The sequence below is a fragment of the Balaenoptera musculus genome, chromosome 1 (genome assembly GCF_009873245.2).
Source record: "Balaenoptera musculus isolate JJ_BM4_2016_0621 chromosome 1, mBalMus1.pri.v3, whole genome shotgun sequence".
Lineage (NCBI taxonomy): Eukaryota > Metazoa > Chordata > Mammalia > Artiodactyla > Balaenopteridae > Balaenoptera > Balaenoptera musculus.
Genome location: NC_045785.1, coordinates 30557377 through 30575345, shown reverse-complemented (window position 1 = coordinate 30575345; position 17969 = coordinate 30557377). Strand labels below are relative to the sequence as shown.

Genomic DNA, 17969 nt, shown 5'->3' with positions numbered 1-17969 from the left:
ATCCAGTCATCATTTTCCCAAAGCAGCAGGTGTAATAAAATACCTGTCACGCTCTGCGGAAAGAGCCAACCAATGATACGGTGGTGGTTAAAGCCAGACTCCACTGGAAGGGTTGAGCTTTGTTTCAGAGGAACTCAGCTCCAGAAACAAAGGCTGCGAGTGCGTTTTGTGCACTGGAGGGTGGGTGGAGGCAAGAGGCGGCATCGTGGCGTCATCTGGTCTAGAGTCCCTGAGTGATTGACAGGACTCCCAATACTTGACCTTTTTTGCCTCTTCCCGGGAGAGAGGTAAATTATTGTCTTGCTTTTAGATCTTATTAGACTATCTTTCCAGCCGTACAAGAATAAAATAGTCAAGGAGAACTCAAGACTGTTTACAGTGAACTCGGACCAAGATAATTGAGTAAGCAGCATGCTAGACATGGTGTTAAATGGGATGGTGAGAGGAAAAGAGACCCTGAGTAGCCGAGTCCCTTCCCCGCCCAGCTCCCCAGAGGCTGAGCCTTGGGGGCCTTTTGTCAGGAGCACACCGGATAGAGCCGGTGAAGTCCCTCCTAAACCCTGTGACCTTTGTGCTCTGTCCTCGCAGTGTGATCTTGTGGCTGGGGGACCTCAACTACAGAATAGAAGAGCTGGATGTGGAAAAAGTGAAAAAGCTCATCGAAGAGAAAGCCTTTCAAACCCTGTATGCGAATGACCAGGTACCGATGGCCACCTGGGCCCTCTTCAGGCAGCTGTCCCGCCACGGGAGGGCACAGAAAAGCCTGGCTGCCCAACTCCAGCCTCTTCTTTCTCATTTTGGGAGGTTTCCCTGAGGAGCTGGTGTCCCATCATCATTCCTTCCTTCCTTCCTTCCATCTGCGTTCCCCTCTCCCACAGTTGTCTGCCCCCTGGCTGTTCCCTTGAGGCTTGTCTCCCCCAGGGGCAAGAGCTGCTCTCTTTCTCTCACACGCATGCCCATTCATTCAGTCATTCAAGGTGGGGCCCAAAGGGAACCAAGCCTATTCTCATAACTAAGATACTTGGTATTTTTAAGATGATTTACTGATGTTTTGGATGGGCCTCCTGCTCCCCCTGCCCCTGCTCCTCACCAGATCTGTCCAGTGTGCATGACCACTCTTCTTCTGAATGGCTGTCTTCACTTCCGACAGGAAGCAGTTCTGTATCGTGCTCTCCTCCACCATGGTTTGGGTTAGCGTTCCTTTCCCAGAGCACTAAGCCATTTCCCAGGACAAGAGAAATCTGTTTCTCTCTGACCTTCTTCAGGCTACTGCTCTCAATAGATTTCAAAACTGTTCAAGTGGTCAGAGTTGTTCAGAGTGTTACAGCCCTTGTTCTTTTTAGCCTGTATCTCCCTTTCAATCATCTTCGTATTGTCATTAGTCTAAATCTTTCTGTTTCCTTTATTTTTCCCCCAGTGCAGATCAGTTGAAGGGGGAAAAAAAAAATCTCAAGTCTGTTATGTCTTTCTTTACGGAATAATCTCTTTATCGATCCATTTTTCTCTCCCACTCTTTTCCTTGGTAAATTATTCTCTTTAATTCCCATTTCAGCCTTAACCCAGTCTGTTCTGTAACTATCTATCTCTTGCCTCTGTTTTCTGGACTGTGGCATTCTCATTTCCCTGGTAGTTCAATACCATCTCCTCTTGCCTTCTTTTTTTTTTTTAAATTAATTTATTTATTTATGGCTGCGTTGGGTCTTCGTTGCTGTGTGCAGGCTTTCTCTAGTTGCGGCGAGCGGAGGTTACTCTTCGTTGCAGTGTGTGGGCTTCTCATCGTGGTGGCTTCTCTTGTTGCGGAGCATGGGCTCTAGGCGCATGGGCTTCAGTAGTTGTGGCGCACGGGCTTCAGTAGTTGTGGCTTGTGGGCTCTAGAGCGCAGGCTCAGTAGTTGTGGCGCACGAGCTTAGTTGCTCCGCGGCATGTGGGATCTTCCCGGACCAGGGCTCGAACCCGTGTCCCCTGCATTGGCAGGCAGATTCTTAACCACGGCACCACCAGGGAAGTCCCTCCCCTTGCCTTCTTTTCTGGTCTTTCCTTAAGTAATAGTACCCAGTCTGTGTGTTTCTCTGCTTTCCAGACGGTTTTACGGTCTATATTTACCCATTTAAGAATCATCTTGCACTAATACCTAAATTTTTTAAGTTTCCTGATGTTTTTTCTGAATAGTTTTTTTTAGGGATTCACGTTTTGGGGTTTTTCAGCTGTTGTCCCCTGGATAGCTGACTCTGTCTCAAAGCTGGAGCTGACAGCTCTTCACCAGTCCACGCAGTGCCAGCTCGGCGCTCCAGGGAGGAGGCGGGAACACCTATGGTTTCTGTCTTGCTGAGAAGGAGCTCTTAGAATCACTGCAGTGACAAGGGGGCTAGTTACTCTCATAATGTGTCAGGCAGTGTTCTAAGCTGACAGCTTATCTCTGCAACAATCCTGTGAGGCAGATTCTATTATAAGTCCAAATTTTACAGATGGGGAAACCAAAGCATAGAGCTTCCCCCAGTTCATATAACTGATTTGACAAACTCCTTTAAAAAATTATTTAAATTTAAACTTAATTCATAATGGTTTGGGTATACCTCTACTGTATATTTCTACATACATGGAAGTTCCCCTTTGCTTTTTGGATTGTTTCTTTCCAGACCTTGTTCTATGCAGTTCTATCCCTCTGTATAATTGGAGCAACTGTGCTACACAGATGAAGCACAGTTGATACCTGGAAGAGAAAAATCTCTATGTCCTTTGGTACCTAATCCTCCTAGGGACATCTCAGTAAGGTGGTACTCAGGCCCCTCGGAGGTGGGTACACTTTTATAAAAGAGCCTTAAAAACTGTATAACAGGTGGAGGGATGGTTAGCATGCTTCTCTTCCTAGGAGTTAATTAACTCAAGATCTTACAGAATAGCTTTCTCATGGGCCTTTCCTTTGGGGTTAGAGTTCGGATTCCAGATTGGATTCCAGATTGATTTCCTTTCCTCTGCTAATTCAAGGTTTGACCTTATTATCCTGAGTTTTTTTTTTTTTGTTTTGTTTTGTTTTTATTGTTATCAAAGTCCTGGGAATGCACTTTTATCACGTAGGAAGGCAGGTTAGAGGGGAAAATGCATCAAATAGCAGTTATCCTGAGATTTTTTTTTTTCCATCCGTCCTTTCGTGTAGCTGAGAGCTCAGGTGGCTGCAAAGGCTGTCTTCGAAGGCTTCAGCGAGGGTGAGCTCACGTTCCAGCCCACCTACAAGTATGACACTGGCTCTGACGATTGGGATACCAGGTAGGTCAGAGGTTGCTTCAGGGGGCTGAGCAGATGGAAACTCAGAAAGTTATGGAAGCACTTGCCCTCATTGACCTAAAGAAAAAGATAGGTTTCCTGTCACTTCTTCCCCGTGTTTTGTACTCAGGTCAAACATTCTCTTAGTATCTGTTCATTAAGCAGCCTACCTTCATGCACGTCATCTTGTTGACTGCCTTAGCCTTTGCTTCATAAGAATTCTTGAGACTCGTTTACCTTCCAGCTACGCTTAGGGTGATGATTGCAGCAAACCGAGCTTGTACTTGGCCTTCACCTAGTAGTTCATATTTTTATTAGTGCCTGTGGGATGCCACGCACTGTTCAATACACTTTACTTGTAACCCATTGAAGTAGGTATGATTTATTATCCTCATTTTATAGATCGGGGAACTGAAACCCCCAAAATTCAAGAGCCTCCCAAGCAGGCAAGCGTAGAAACAGGATTTGAACCCAGGTGGTAGGAATTCACGACCTGTTTTAACCACCATCTTTTGAGGACCACAGAGTCCTTCACCCTCAGATGGCTGTGACTCTTGCCTGGTCCCCATAGGACAGTAGAGGGCGGAGAATCATTCTGAATGGCGTTTTGGCTCTGAGCTTTCGCAGTTGTTCGGGGTGATACCCGCAGGATACACATTACCCCCCAGTGGGCCCAAATCGCCCCTGCCTTCTCAGATCTCCAGCTGCACGGACTGGAAGACTGCCCCGTCACCCCTAGCTGAGCCAGGGAGCTCACCAGGTGAGGGCGCTGCTGTGCCTGGGAGGGTTCCCAGCGTGGACTTTGCGTTTCAGCGAGAAGTGTCGTGCTCCCGCCTGGTGTGACCGGGTCCTCTGGAAAGGGAAGAACATCACTCAGCTGAGCTACCAGAGCCACATGGCCCTGAAGACCAGCGACCACAAGCCCGTCAGCTCAGTGTTTGACATCGGGGTAGGTGGGCAGCTGGTGCCTCTGTGGTCATCGTCCTCTAGGGAATTGGTTCCCACAGCTGAGACCACTTTTGTCTTTCTGGTCTCCTCCTCCTACCTTGAGTGTGAGGAAGCTGTTTAAATTTAATTCATAATTGTTTTGTAGACTTCTACTATATGTTTCTACATACGTGGAGGTTCCCCTTTGCTCTTTGGACTGTATCTTTCCACACCTTTTTCTATGCAAATGTGTGTCAGTATTCATATATAGCATAGAGGAAGTTTCTCCCTTTTTGTAAAAGAGATATATCATGCATATTGTTCTGAGAACATCTTTTTTCCCCACTGGCTATGTTTTAAGAGATCTTTCCATGTCAGTAAAGGGAGAGCTCCCTCCTCATTATTTTTAAGGGCTGCAAAATATTTCATAGTATGGATGAACCCCAATATATATTGATCATTTAAGTTGTTTCCAAAATGTTGCTATTGTATTCATTGCTATAGTGATCACCCTTCACATATATCTTTGCGTACCGTTGTGAATATTTCTGTAGAATGAAATTCCTAGAGGTGAAATTAGTGGTTCAAAGAAAAATGTATTCTAAATTTATCTGAGTCTGCTAAATTATCCTCCCGACAGTCCTTACCATTTTACACTTCTACCAACTCTGGATGAGCTTGTGTTCCCACAGCCTGGCTAATACTGGATTTTATCAATCTTTTAAATTTCTGCCGACCCAGTGAGCCAAAAGAGAAAGATACTCCATTATTTTAGATTACACTTTCCTAATTACTAGTGAAGTTGAACATCTTTTTTTTTTCTGTTTCTGTAATCTATTTTTTCTTTTTTTTAATCAAAGTATAGTTGATTTACAGTAAACATCTTTTTATTTATGTACTCTCCATTTGTATCTCTTCTTCAGTGACTTCTGTGTTTCTTTATATTACCAATTCTCAAGGGTGCAGGTAGAGGCACATCAGAATCTACAAGGGTGTGGGTGGTTTGCAAAAAGCCTAATGAATGTTATAGGTAAGGTTTTATTACTGGAGAATGACAAAAATTGTAATTCAAAATAAGGAAGGGAAGGCCTGACAAAATCTTCTTGGCTGATGGAATACAGGTTTAAAAAAGCCTGAGAAATGCTGCTTTAAATCAAAGCCCTAGAGAAGCTCCTCACTGCAGACCTGTTGGCAGCAGCAAGCATAGCAGAGCCAGGCACTTGTGCATCTTTCTGCCCTGGGCGTAAGACCCAGCAGAACTGCCAACCAAGCTTTCACTCCCGCATCTTTTTTCTGCTAATCAGGAAGCAGTTGATTTTACCAGAAGCTTTGCCTCTGGGGCACCCTTCTACATCTATTGTTAATTGAGTTCTTTGTTCGTTAATTAAATCTATTTAGTATTCACTTTCTGCTTTGCTATCAACTGCTATTTCCCAAGGCCATGAATGTCCTCTAAACTGAAAAAGAGGACATGGGCAGAAGCCAAAGCACTCAGTCTCTGCTCTTTCCCTTCCAGGTGAGGGTCGTAAATGAAGAGCTTTATCGGAAGACTCTGGAGGAGATTGTTCGCTCCTTGGATAAGATGGAAAATGACAACATTCCTTCTGTGTCCCTCTCCAAGCGAGAGGTAGGAAGGACGTGCTAAGGCATCAGGCTCTTCTCGTCACAGAACGTAAATCTCACCTGCTGGGGCTCAGAATTCCAAGAGGCACCTGTCAGACTACTGGACTCTAGTCTTGATCAGCTGCTTCTAGATAAAGTGAGGCTGATGATGCCAGCTGACAAGAGAGGGGTTGTTGGTTCACCTCCTGATCTTCTAAACCAGAAGCCTGTAACCTTTTGTGGCTCATATATTTCACCCATACGTGGGCCATCCATGAGTTAAATAAGGCACAGAGGATCCAAAATGTGTTTCATTTGATCTTAGTATAGCTGGTGTGTGTTCTTGCACTGGGTTTGTCTTCCTACTGATGCTTTGCTTTGAGATAAAATTGAGTCCAGAATTTTGGGTACGTATGAGTTGACGGGAAGGAAGGCAGTATGGAAAGGTAATGGGCGTTGGGAGAAGTCAAGTTAGGGCTAAAGATGCTTCATAGATGTGCCATAGCATAGATCATTCAGAACTGACTGTACCAAAAAGTCAGTTAAATGAGGACTTATGGTGAGGGTGTTTTTAATGCCCTAGATGTCCAGCTACTTGGAAGGAGGAGCTTGATTTTCATGTTTGGGAGTGGAATGTGTGAAGGGTGTTTTGGATATGGTCTTTGCATATAGAAGATTTAAACTTGGATTCTGTTAGGAAATTTATTTATAAAACAACATGAGTTTTTTGAGTTTAGGATTTCTGAGTTAAACACAGACAACTGGTCTTTCATGGTAGCTGTGACCTCCCAGGTAAATACTTAAAAGCAGAAACATGATTTGAAAGAGATGGTCCTTTGTTTTCTTTCCAGCAAGGGCAAGGATTGCCCATTTGGGGTGGCTAGGCAGGTTGCCACGGAGAGGGCACTGGTCTGACTGGTCCTGGCTTGTTCCCAGTTCTGTTTTCAGAACGTGAAGTACATGCAGCTGCAGGTAGAGTCCTTTACCATTCGGAATGGACAAGTACCGTGTCAGTTTGAATTCATCAACAAGCCTGACGAAGTGTCTTACTGTAAGCAGTGGCTGAGGGCCAACCCCAGCCGAGGGTTCCTCCTGCCAGGTAAGGCCTCCGTTCCCAGGTTCCTGGTTGCTGGTTTGGGGAACACCCTACCCTATCTTTGCTCATTCTCCTGGAATAAGCTTTTTGTGTCTGAGTGTTTTGTTGTCTGCTTGAACATTTTTCAAAGCCCTGTGGATGAACCATCCATAAATAAAATATAAAATAGTAAGGAGCATGAGTTCAGTTTCAAAAGCATTCTCAGTCATGTGGATGTACCACAGTTTTGCAGGGAGAGAAGACACAGGAGTGCTGTAAAGCAGGTGTTGCTGTTAGAGGAACCGTTTTCACCCTCTGTCTCACTATAATCAACTCTCAACTGTCCGCTCTTGTGGGCAAAGGTAATAGGGTGGTCATCCAGAAAAATTATGTCTGTCCCTAGAATGTACCACCCGCGTCTTGCCCCCAACTTCTCCTTGGCACTCTGTGTAGTGCCGTGAGGCAGAGGGGTTAAGCCTGTCTTGTGGACAGTTCACAGTCTGATAACGTGCTGTATTTTCTACTGGATAGGGTGTCTTCATCTGAGCTGGCTCAGGGCAAGCTCTTTGAGCCATGCCTTCTTATTGTATTAATCATTTCTAGCTTGAGCTGTGCTACTTAGAACACGAGTTTTATAGCAGTTACCTATTCATGTTCTTGTTTACTGTTTTCATATTCCCCCTTGGACCGTAAACTCCTTGTTCACGTGTCTTTTGAGTGCTGAGCATGTAAATTCTTGTTGGTTGGCTGATACCTCTTATTTTCTCCCCTAACCCTGTATACCTCACCCTCTTCCTGCTCATCTTCTCTCCCCCTTTCCTCTTGGCCTTCTGCCAACCAGCGTTACCGTTTACGTGTTTTTTCAGATTCTGCCATTGAGATTGAATTGGAGCTCTTTGTAAATAAGACCACAGCTACAAAGCTCAACTCGGGTGAAGACAAAATCGAGGACATTCTCGTTTTACACTTGGACAGGGGAAAGGATTACTTTTTGTCTGTGTCTGGGAACTACCTGCCTAGCTGTTTCGGATCGCCCATTCACACGTTGTGCTACATGAAGGAGCCAATCTTGGACCTGCCGCTAGAAACCGTTAGAGAGCTGGTGAGTTACCTGCCACAAGGGAACATCCAGAACTGTGTAGCAGCCATGCCAATCAAACAAGATACTCCCGTGCCTACCTTTCCAGGGACCTGAGGATTCTTTAGTCTCCGTAGAGTTTGCTTACTCTATCGGTTGTGTATTGCTATTTAACAGACTCCCTGATATTTTTAGTGGTTTAAAACAGCAGCAAGTTATTGCTTCTCATGACTGTGAGTTTCCGGTGTGGCTCTTCTACTGGTCTCGCCCAGGCTCATTTGTGTGGTTGCAGTCAGACGGCAGCTGTGATGGCCAGAGGGTTCAAGGAAGCCTCCCTCACTTTCTTGGTGTTGGCGGCTCACTGGGCCGCTCTCTCAACATGGGCTCTCGTCATTCAGTAGGTTGGCCCGGGCTTCCCTAAGTGGTAGCAAGAGTTTGAGAGCAGAAGGTGTAAGGCTCCTTGTGGCCCAGGCTCCAAAACTCGCATGGTACCACTTCTGCCATATTTTATTGGTTGGAACAAGTTGTGAGGTCAGCCCAGATTCCGGATGGGGAAAGACTCTACCTCTTGATGGGAAAAGCTGCAAAATGTTATTGCCATGTTTTTCGGTCTTTCATAATAACATATTAGAGAAACTCAGCCATAGATACTAAGATGATGGAATGTCCCTGGCCTGTGATATTATTCCTTTTTCTGTTTTGTTTTTTTTTAAATTATTAGCACCTTTAATTATTATTTATTTATTTATTTGGCTGTGTTGGGTCTTCGTTTCTGTGCGAGGGCTTCCTCTAGTTGCGGCAAGCGGGGGCCACTCTTCATTGCGGTGCACGGGCCTTTCACTGTCGCGGCCTCTCTTGTTGCGGAGCACAGGCTCCAGACGCGCAGGCTCAGTAGATGTGGCTCACAGGCCTAGTTGCTCCGCGGCATGTGGGATCTTCCCAGACCAGGGCTCAAACCCGTGTCCCCTGCATTAGCAGGCAGATTCTCAACCACTGCGCCACCAGGGAAGCCCCTTTTTCTGTTTTAAGCATCATTTGGTTTATCATCCTAAACTAAATTTTCTGAGATCTAAAAGCCTCCTATGCAGACTTACAGATATTGAACATAAACTTATGGTTACCAAAGGAGAAACGTGGCGGGGAGGGTTAAATCAGGAGCTTGGGATTAACATACACATACTACTACATATAAGATAGATAACCAACAAAGACCTACTGTATAACACAGGAAACTCTGCTCAATATTCTGTGGTAACCTATATGAGAAAAGAATCTGAAAAAGAATGAACATATTAGGAATTCCCTGGCGGTTCAGTGGTTAGGACTCAGCACTTTCACTGCTGAGGGCCCAGGTTCGATCTCTGGTGGGGGAACTGAGATCCCACAGGCTGCATGGTGTGGCCAAAAAAAAAAAAAGAATGAATATATGCATATGTATAACTGAACCACTTTGCTGTACACCAGAAACTAACACAACATTGTAAATCAACTATACTCCAATAAAAATTTAAAAATAAATAAATAAAAGGCTCCTCTGGAGACAATTCTAATACAAGGGAGCTAGTCTGGAGCAGATTTTTGGCAATACGTATGCTTTCCTTTTTCCTCCATTGCATTTTTTAAATTCAGGGACTCTTGAACTCTGTCCTCTCCATTATATAGATGAAAATAGAGGCCCAGTGAGGGGAGTGATTTGTCATGGGTCCCTGGCGAGTTAACCCTGGACCTGGACCTTGCTTTTGGGTTTTTGTATTCCTGCGTCTCTGTTCTTTTTTCACCAGACCACACCATTTCTCTGGTTTGGACAGTGAAGTGCTATAGGCAGGGTGTTTTTCTAAGATGATGCATATTTCACCTGATTGAAACTGCTTGCCATAAGCCACTCCCGATTCTCAAAAGTCACCCTTTGTACCTTGATCATGTCACCTGATTTCATTTTTACCTGCTGAATGTTTGCTTAGGGACATCAAAACGCTTCCCTTCTTCCATGGGTTTGCTGTCCCCATGTCCTGCATTCTCCTGAAGCCAGCCTGGCAGAAGCTCTATTGGTAGCCCTTCTGATCATGCTTTTTATTTCTTTTCAGACTCTGATGCAACTTCAGACTGAAGATGATGGGAGCCAGTTGGAAAGACCCATGGACATCCCCAAAGAGCTCTGGATGATGGTTGATTACCTGTACCGAAATGCCATCCAGCAGGTAGGTGGTGGTGAAGTGGGCACACCTGGCAGAGGCCATGCTGCCTTGAGAAAAAGCATCAGCCCTGAGAACTTCGGGCATAAAAAGCTTTTCCCCTGCAGAACCTGTGGAAAGCTGTTCTTACCCCGGGGAGTGAAGGTCAGTAGGTTCACGTTCCACACCCCTGTGAGGCCCTGCTATTACATACAGCACTTGATTCCTCCTAGGGGAGGCAGCCTCACACAGGAGGGCTTTCCCAGCACAGCATGTTCCCTCCCCGGTCCTCTGGGGTCCCCCAGGTGGAAACCCTCTGGAGCCTTCTCAGGATGTCTGTCTGCTCTCCTTTGCGGAAACTCTCGCCAGCTTCTAGGAATGGGAGGGGCGGCTAACTTATTGACAAGCCAGACAGGCAGGGGACTAGTGGAACTCCCGGGGCCATGACTCAGGAAGCCTGATTTCTAGAGTGGGTTGGGCAAGCTTTCTGAGATCAGATTGGTCAGTTTCACTGACTCATTTATCTGGGTCCCAGGGAGATAAATAGAAACTCTGATCTACCACAGCTCTGCCACTTTGGAGCAACATACATTCTTAGGATACTCTCTCTCCACTTTTCCCCTCAGATTTATTGAGCGTTACGATGTCCCAAACACTGTTCTAAGTGTTTTACAGCACTACCTCATTTAGTTCTCACAGTAGTACTCAGATGAGGAAACAGATTCCCAGAAATGTTAAGTAACTTGATCAGGGTCCCAAAGCTGATAGATGGGCAAGATTGGGATTTGAACCCAGGGAGTCTATAGACGTCACATTCTTTTTTTTTTCCATTTATTTATTTATTTTTGGCTGCATTGGGTCTTCGTTGCTGCGCTTGGGCTTTCTCTAGTTGCGGCAAGTGGGGGCTACTCTTTGTTGCGGTGTGCGGGCTTCTCATGATGGTAGCTTCTCTTGTTGTGAAGCATGGGCTCTAGGTGCACAGGCTTCAGTAGTTGTGGTGCGCAGGCTTCAGTAGTTGTGGCTCGCGGGCTCTAGAGCGCAGGCTCAGTAGTTGTGGCACACGGGCTTAGTTGCTCTGTGGCATGTGGGATCTTCCCGGACCAGGGCTCGAACCCATGTCCCCTGCCCCTGCACTGGCAGGCGGATCCTTAACCACTGCGCCATCAGGGAAGTCCAAAGTCACATTCTTAAGGACTATGCTAGTCTACCTTCTCTACAGAGCTCCTTTCAGGTGTAACTTTTGAGCAATGCATATAATATTGTTATTGTTCACGGTTATAGGACATTAAGTTATTTTATAAAACAAACAAGTATAAGGGATCCTAGGACTCATAGAAGTACCTTTATTGCCATAATCTCGTTTTCTCAAAGCACTGAGGTGCCTTGTTAACCTTCTCCATCTTATAAATGATATATTTTCTTCAGTTTTTTCTCTTTCTGGTCAATACCTCCATAACACTGCAGGAAACGTAGCTACTTTAAAGGTTTCCCTTCGGTTGGATCACCAGGGATCAAACCCACACCCCCTGCAGTGGAAACGCGGTGTCCTAACCACTGGACCACCAGGGAATTCTCTTATAATAGATGTCTTGTGCTCAAGACCTGTTGTGGGAGCATGGCTGGGAAGGCCTGCAAGATGAATTAGCCACATCAGCCTACATCACATTGTCTACTGGGGTGATTCAAAGGCCTCACCATGCTGCCCCCTTTTGTACCCTGCTGGTGATTATATTTCTAGGTCAGGAAATCATTGCTGCTTTTCTGAAAATAGAATTATTTTGTGACTTTCTTCCCTTTTCCAGGAAGATCTGTTTCAGCAGCCAGGCCTGAGGTTGGAATTTGAGCATATCAGGGACTGTTTGGATAGTGGAATGATTGATAATCTCTGTATCCTTCAGATGTTTATGCACGCACGCGTGTATGTTTGTGAATATGAGAAAGAGAGGTGAGCAAAAGGAAAGGATGATATTTTAAGGCTCAAAGTCAGATATTGTGTCCTCAGCTGTTATGTTTTTCTTACTTAAAGTTTGTATAGAGAAGACTTTACAACTTTAAGCAACCAGTATAGCAGGAATTCAGGAGGGCCCGGCGAAGCTGACAGGCAGCTTGGCCCCATCAAGATGTCAGCCTGGCATCCTAGCTCCAAGCAGAGAGCCTGGCTGGGCAGGCATCACTCTGGCACATGCTGGCTCCTGGGGCTCTTCCTAACCATGACCATGGCAGCGGCATCCCCTGTTCCTTAACGATGGGCCCAAAGCTGCTAGCAATCACTCCGTAGCCGAAGCCCTGCTGCTTTTCCTGGAGAGCCTGCCAGAGCCCGTCATCTGTTACAGCGTCTACCACAACTGCTTCGAGTGTTCTGGCAACCTCACAGCAAGTAAACAGGTGAGGGGAAGCGTGGAGCATCGGCGTGTTCATGTTGCAGCCCCGGGTCTCGTGGGGCCCGAGGGAACAAAGTGGGCACCATCCCCCAAATGCAGTGTCTTAGAAACTCGACTCCAAGTCCTTCCTTCCCAAATCCGTTCTTCCCCTCATGTCCCTTTTCCTTTTAATGGCATCACCTTAATTCCAGTGACTCAACCCAGAAACCTGAGTCATTTCTGACTCCCCCTCTCCTCACCTCCCACACGCTCGGTCCCCTTGCTCTGTCACTTGTCTTCTTTCTTCCATTCTAGTTCCGCTTTCCTTGGTTCAGGACCCTGCATTCATGCTCTCCCTCTGCTGATTTGTTTTACATACTGCCATTAGATTTTGGGTTCTAAAGCTCTTGTCATGTCACTGTTGGTCAGAAACGCTCTCCACTGCCAGTTAAGGATTTTCTTAAACAAATGTTCAGGACTTTTTATGATCTAGTCTAGTCATTCACATATGTAACCTGCCATAGCAGAATAATCTAGAAAACATGCTAACAATACATGATCCAGAGCCTTACCCCCCACCTCCACTGAATCAAAATCTCTCTCTTCTTTTTTTTTTTTTTGGCTGTACCACTTGGCATGCGAGATCTTAGTTCCCCGACCAGGGATCGAACCCGCGCCCCCTGTGGTGGAAGCGTGGAGTCTTAACCACTGGACTGCCAGGGAGGTCCCTCAAAATCTCTTTTGGGATATATTTTGTACAGGCTTCCCAACCAATTCTGAAATGCAGATAGCCAGAGTACTCACTGAATTCTAGCCTGATCAGCCCTTCCAAGCTTAGGGCCTGTTCAAACAGTTGTGCTCCTGCCAAAATAGACTTCTCACGATGTGTTCTCTCTTCTTATCTCACTGTTTTCCTTACCTTGCCTTTTTCTACACTTTCTTTTGCCCTAAATGCCCTAGTCCTTACCTCTGCAAGTGCCATCTTCTCTTCTATTCAAGACGCAACTAAAATGTTTTCGGTTCTCTTAAGTCTTTTGAGAACGTGCAGTTAGAAGTTTGACCTCTAAATTCATGTAACGCTTGATCTATGCTTCTGTTTTGGCACCTGTGACAAGTGATCAAGGTTTTCAGTGTACAGTCTTACTACTCATGTACCCGATCATGTACTCAGTTCCTGGAATATAGCAGGCACTTGAGAAACGATTGAATGAACGAAAAGACAATCCCAGTTCTCCCTGTTTCAGGTCATTGCTACCCTTCCCGCGTGCCACAGAAATGTCTTCATCTACTTGATGGCGTTTTTGCAAGAACTGCTGAAAAATTCAGCAAAAAATCATTTGGATGGTAATATTCTAGGTGAGCTGCCAAGTGTGTGTGGAAAGCATCTCTGCAAACTGACTCATTAAGAGAAATGTGGTTGAGGAAGGTCCCAAGTCCACTGCAGTAGAACTAAAATCTCAAGCTCTGGGCAAAGTTTACCCTCGAATAGTTATTTTAAAGCAGAAAGTACTGCTTTGGGGCACCCCTCCCCACTCCTAAGAACACGAGAATAAGTAGTACTTCTTTTGCTGAATCATATGTTTTCTGGGTTTTTCATACAGCTAGCATATTTGGTAGCTTACTGCTTCGAAACCCAGCTGGTCACCAAAAGCTTGAAGTGGCAGAGAAGAAGAAGGCTCAAGAATTTATTCACCAGTTCCTCTGCAACTCACCCTGAGCCTGTCCATCTCCTCTCCTATTCTGCCTGAGGCAGCCAATTACCAGCCCCACCTGTTTCAGCTCCAGAGCTGCCCTAAGAGCACGTGAGCCCACTGGGATGCCAGAGTGGCAGCTGCCTGTTTCCTGAGCCCAGACTGCCCTCCCCACCATGACTGTCACACTCAATGCTGCTGCGAGTTGTGAAGACATGACGGGAAATCCACCACAATAAAACTGACATTCAGCATTCAAATTTAGTTATTTAACAGATAGATCTTTTTTTTTTTAATGTTTAAACAACTGTACTTCTTGTGCTCACTCAACCTGCCTCCAGGGCATATAGTGCCTTCCCTGTAGCTTGGGCCGGGCTCCCCATGATCAGATATTTGAACAAACTTTGGAGTCCTGAAGGATGAATGAGTTGGACGGCAAGAATGCAAATGGAAGCTGCTGGATAAAGAGGCCACAGCCACCCCAGATGCTTCCAGCTCTCTGTCTGAGGACATGTGTTTACACATATTGCAAACCCTACCCCCCTTCCCACTCAGATACGGCTCAACAACTCTGGAGCTGGCCACTCAGCCTCCGAGGGCAATGCAGTGGCTTGAAAATGAAAATATTGAAGAAATTGGTGTTCTGGTGAAACAAGTGGAATTTTCTGGGCCAACAAATCCTCCAAACTGTATATAATGCATCCCCTCTCTTATATGTGTAATATATTTTAATGATAAATGTATTTTTAACAGTGGTTGGTTGCTTTTATCTTTTAAGAAATGGCAGCTCTCAGCAGCTGGACATTTGTGGCTTAAGCACTGGGGCAGGGTGGTCCCTGGTGGTCCAGTGGTTAAGAATCCACCTTCCAACGCAGGGAACGCGGGTTCAATCCCTAGTCGGGGAACTAAAGTCCCACGTGCCACGGGGCAACTAAGCATGCGCGCCGCAACTACTGAGCCCGCGTGCTCTGGAGCCCGCATGCCGCAACTAGAGAGAAGCCCGTGCACCGCAACGAAGAGCCCGCTCGTCACAACAAAGATCCCATGCACCGCAACTAAGGCCCGACGCAGCCAAATAAATAAAATAAAATAAATTTTTAAAAAAAGCACTGGGGCAGCTGGTCAGGGGCCAGAGAGATATTTGCCTGGCAGTCTGGTGATAACAGCCACTATTTACCTTTTTCAAGCAAGAGATAGTACAGGCATGGCCCCAACCCCTTGACCCCTGATCTAGTTTCTGAGGATTGTCCCACTTTGAATATTCTAGAGAAATAGCTTATGGGGGAAATGGCAGCGGCTGCTAAGAGGTTCTGACAGCTAGATATTTACAAGTCAGGAGCAGAGTAAAGGCACATACAAAATCGCTTCTTGGATCACCACTACTCCTTGGCAGTGTAAGTGATTTAGATACCGGCCGGTAGGATGACAATGTGAACGGTTAAAGAAAGAATGGCCAGTAGGTGGCGTTGCCTGGCCCGGGCACGAGTTCCATGGAAGCCGACAGTCCTCTGCAGGGGAAAAAGCCGGGAGAGACGGCCTCGGCAGGGGTGTGAGGAAGAAGGGAGTTGGGCGTCTTAAGCGAGGCTGTGAAGCGGAGAAGAGGTGGTGGCGTCCTCCGGCCAGGCTTGGAATACTCCCCATTTCTGCCATTTGGGTCCAATCTTCCTTACTGGGACCCTCCTGCCCATATTAACTTTGTTAGGTGAGGAGGGGAAGCTGGGGCCACAAGGAGAAACCCAGAATGTCACAGCCTTCCAGGCTTCTCCCTTGCGGTCCGGGTACGAATTCGGCAGCTAACTGGGGTCCTTCCCGTTGCGGTTGTGGCTGCTAAGGTGAGGGGAGCGCAAGCCGGGCTGGGGCTACTTTGGATTAGTGGCCGGGGGTCTGATCACTCTTCCTTGCGTCTGGTGCCTCTAGAGCCGAGCCCCGACTCCCAGCAGGCAACTCCCCCCCGCCCCCAGGCGGAGGACTAGGCGGGCGCTGCCCCGCGCTGGACGAACTCGTGGCCCCGCGAGGTCTCCTTGGTGCCCACCCCGTCCCGCCCCTTCCGCTCGCCAATTGGAGGCTCGAGCTCAGCCCCCACACCGACTAAACCAACCAGAAGCGTCAGGGAGAGGCGGAGCCACTATCTCCTCCTTCCTCCGGAAAGCGGAAGCGGAAGTGACGTTCAGGGAAGGTGGGGGCAATCATGGTGCCGCTGGGGAGGGGAGAAGCTGCTGCCGCCGCCGCCGTTGCCGGGAGCCGCGGAGGTAAAAGGCGAAATCAGACGCGGCCTGGGCTGGGGACCTCCCGGGGGCGCGGGACTTAGGCTCCCTCCTGAAGCATTTTCCAGTAGGGACCCCAGACCGGTCACCGTAGGGACCCCACCCCTCCTCCGTTTCCATGGGGATGGGTATCCAGCCCCCCTCCCCTGTTTCCATGGAGATCCGGACCCTGCCCCTCTTCGCCCGGCTTGGAGCCCCCCAGCCTGACTTCGGGGTCTTCCGTGTAGCCCTGGACTGGGGACTATCCCAGACAGGTTCCTTTTCCCAGCCTCCTTTCAAGGGTGCTCCGTTTGTATTTCTCGTTTGCCACCCTCAAACCTCCTGGTCTTGTTTGTTCCGGACAGTTGGTCTCCGCGTTGCCGCCTGTGGTGCTGGGGCAGCCCACTGGGGCCCCCGGTGCTCTTATCTCTCCTCTCAGATGCAGCGAAATGTGCATCTACCGGGTTGCGTAAGCCAGAGCAAGGGGTCGGGCCGGTTCCTCCCGGCTCAGATCCCTTGGCCTGTCTCTGGTAACTACCACTCTGTCTAGCCGCCCTACCGAGTAAAGGTTCACTTTCTAATCCGGAGCAGAAGAGAAAGATAAGTGCAAAGCCAGACTGAAAACTAAAAGTGATTATTTTTAAATTCTCTGTTATGTCTGCCAGACCCGCGTTTGTAGAACCTATGTGTTTACAGGTAGAAGAAGAATCACTATTCCAGAACAGGAAAACTTCAAATTTGATATTTTTCCCAAGAGAGTTTATCGTTCCAAGAGAGTATATCTGCAGGTCTTTCATTCATTTAACTGACATATCCTGAACTCCTCGTGTCAGTGTACTGTGCTAGGGGCAGTAGAAACAAAAATAAGACTCATCATTCCCTCATTGCAGAGAGCACACTATAAAGCATAGCTTCTAGTGGACACCAGATTGTTTTAGGAGATAAATAGATAAAGTGATCCTCATTAGATATGCCTGATTAGGGATTAGCCCCACTACCCAGAAGCTGAAACATCTGTTCTCGGAAGGAGGGAACAAATTCACACTTGATTCCTCTACTGTTGTCAGACATTGTGCTTTAACATACATTATGTCTTTTACTCTGCACAGCAATTTCCTGAGAACAGGAATTACCAGTTCCACCTTACATATGAGAAAAGTGAGGCACAGAAAGTTACCCAAGTAGTATGTAGTGAAGCCGGGATTTGTGGGTAGGTGACCCTGCCTCCAAAGCCCTACTCCTTCCAGCATAGACTTACTGCCTCACGGTCTGATTTGGGGGATATTTAGGTGGAGTTCCCTTACTTTAAGATTTATAGCAACTCAGCCTTGAAACAGTTTGCCCCTATTTCCCCTTAAGTGTTTTGACCAGCCTTCACAGTGTTTGGCAGTAAGGCACATTTGGAAGGTCTTATAAGCTGCTACTTATTACTTCCATTTTTTATTTTTATTTTTATTTAAAATTCTTTTTGGCCGTGCTAAGTGGCTTGCCTGATCTTAGTTCCCTGACCAGGGATTGAACCTGGGCCCTCAACAGTGAAAGCGTGGACTCCTAACCACTG

General features: G+C 46.9%; 2 protein-coding genes across 15 annotated transcripts in view; both read left to right on the top strand.

The window, feature by feature from the left end:
* The window catches only part of INPP5B (inositol polyphosphate-5-phosphatase B), a 43375-nt gene extending 28455 nt beyond the window's left edge, over nucleotides 1-14920 (top strand). For 6 of the 10 annotated variants that reach the window (XM_036871294.1, XM_036871285.1, XM_036871275.1 and 3 more), the window contains 11 exons: nucleotides 589-700; nucleotides 3155-3264; nucleotides 4075-4210; nucleotides 5705-5815; nucleotides 6727-6889; nucleotides 7732-7967; nucleotides 10028-10141; nucleotides 11917-12001; nucleotides 12372-12499; nucleotides 13719-13830; nucleotides 14076-14920. In XM_036871294.1, coding sequence (XP_036727189.1) covers nucleotides 589-700; nucleotides 3155-3264; nucleotides 4075-4210; nucleotides 5705-5815; nucleotides 6727-6889; nucleotides 7732-7967; nucleotides 10028-10141; nucleotides 11917-12001; nucleotides 12372-12499; nucleotides 13719-13830; nucleotides 14076-14191 — 1423 coding nt within the window. In that variant the 3' untranslated portion in view covers nucleotides 14192-14920. Of the gene's footprint in view, nucleotides 1-588; nucleotides 701-3154; nucleotides 3265-4074; nucleotides 4211-5704; nucleotides 5816-6726; nucleotides 6890-7731; nucleotides 7968-10027; nucleotides 10142-11916; nucleotides 12060-12140; nucleotides 12500-13718; nucleotides 13831-14075 lie in introns of those variants that run through there. The other 4 variants (XR_005022155.1, XM_036871317.1, XM_036871335.1 and 1 more) reach the window with 4 other exon arrangements.
* A 797-nt stretch (nucleotides 14921-15717) lies between these two features.
* Nucleotides 15718-17969, top strand: part of MTF1 (metal regulatory transcription factor 1) — a 39917-nt gene continuing 37665 nt past the window's right edge. For 2 of the 5 annotated variants that reach the window (XM_036848050.1, XM_036848044.1), the window contains exons 1-2: nucleotides 16374-16414; nucleotides 16774-17038. The gene's annotated coding sequence lies outside the window, so the exon portion shown is untranslated. Of the gene's footprint in view, nucleotides 16415-16773; nucleotides 17039-17969 lie in introns of all 5 variants that reach the window. The other 3 variants (XM_036848035.1, XM_036848064.1, XM_036848057.1) reach the window with 2 other exon arrangements.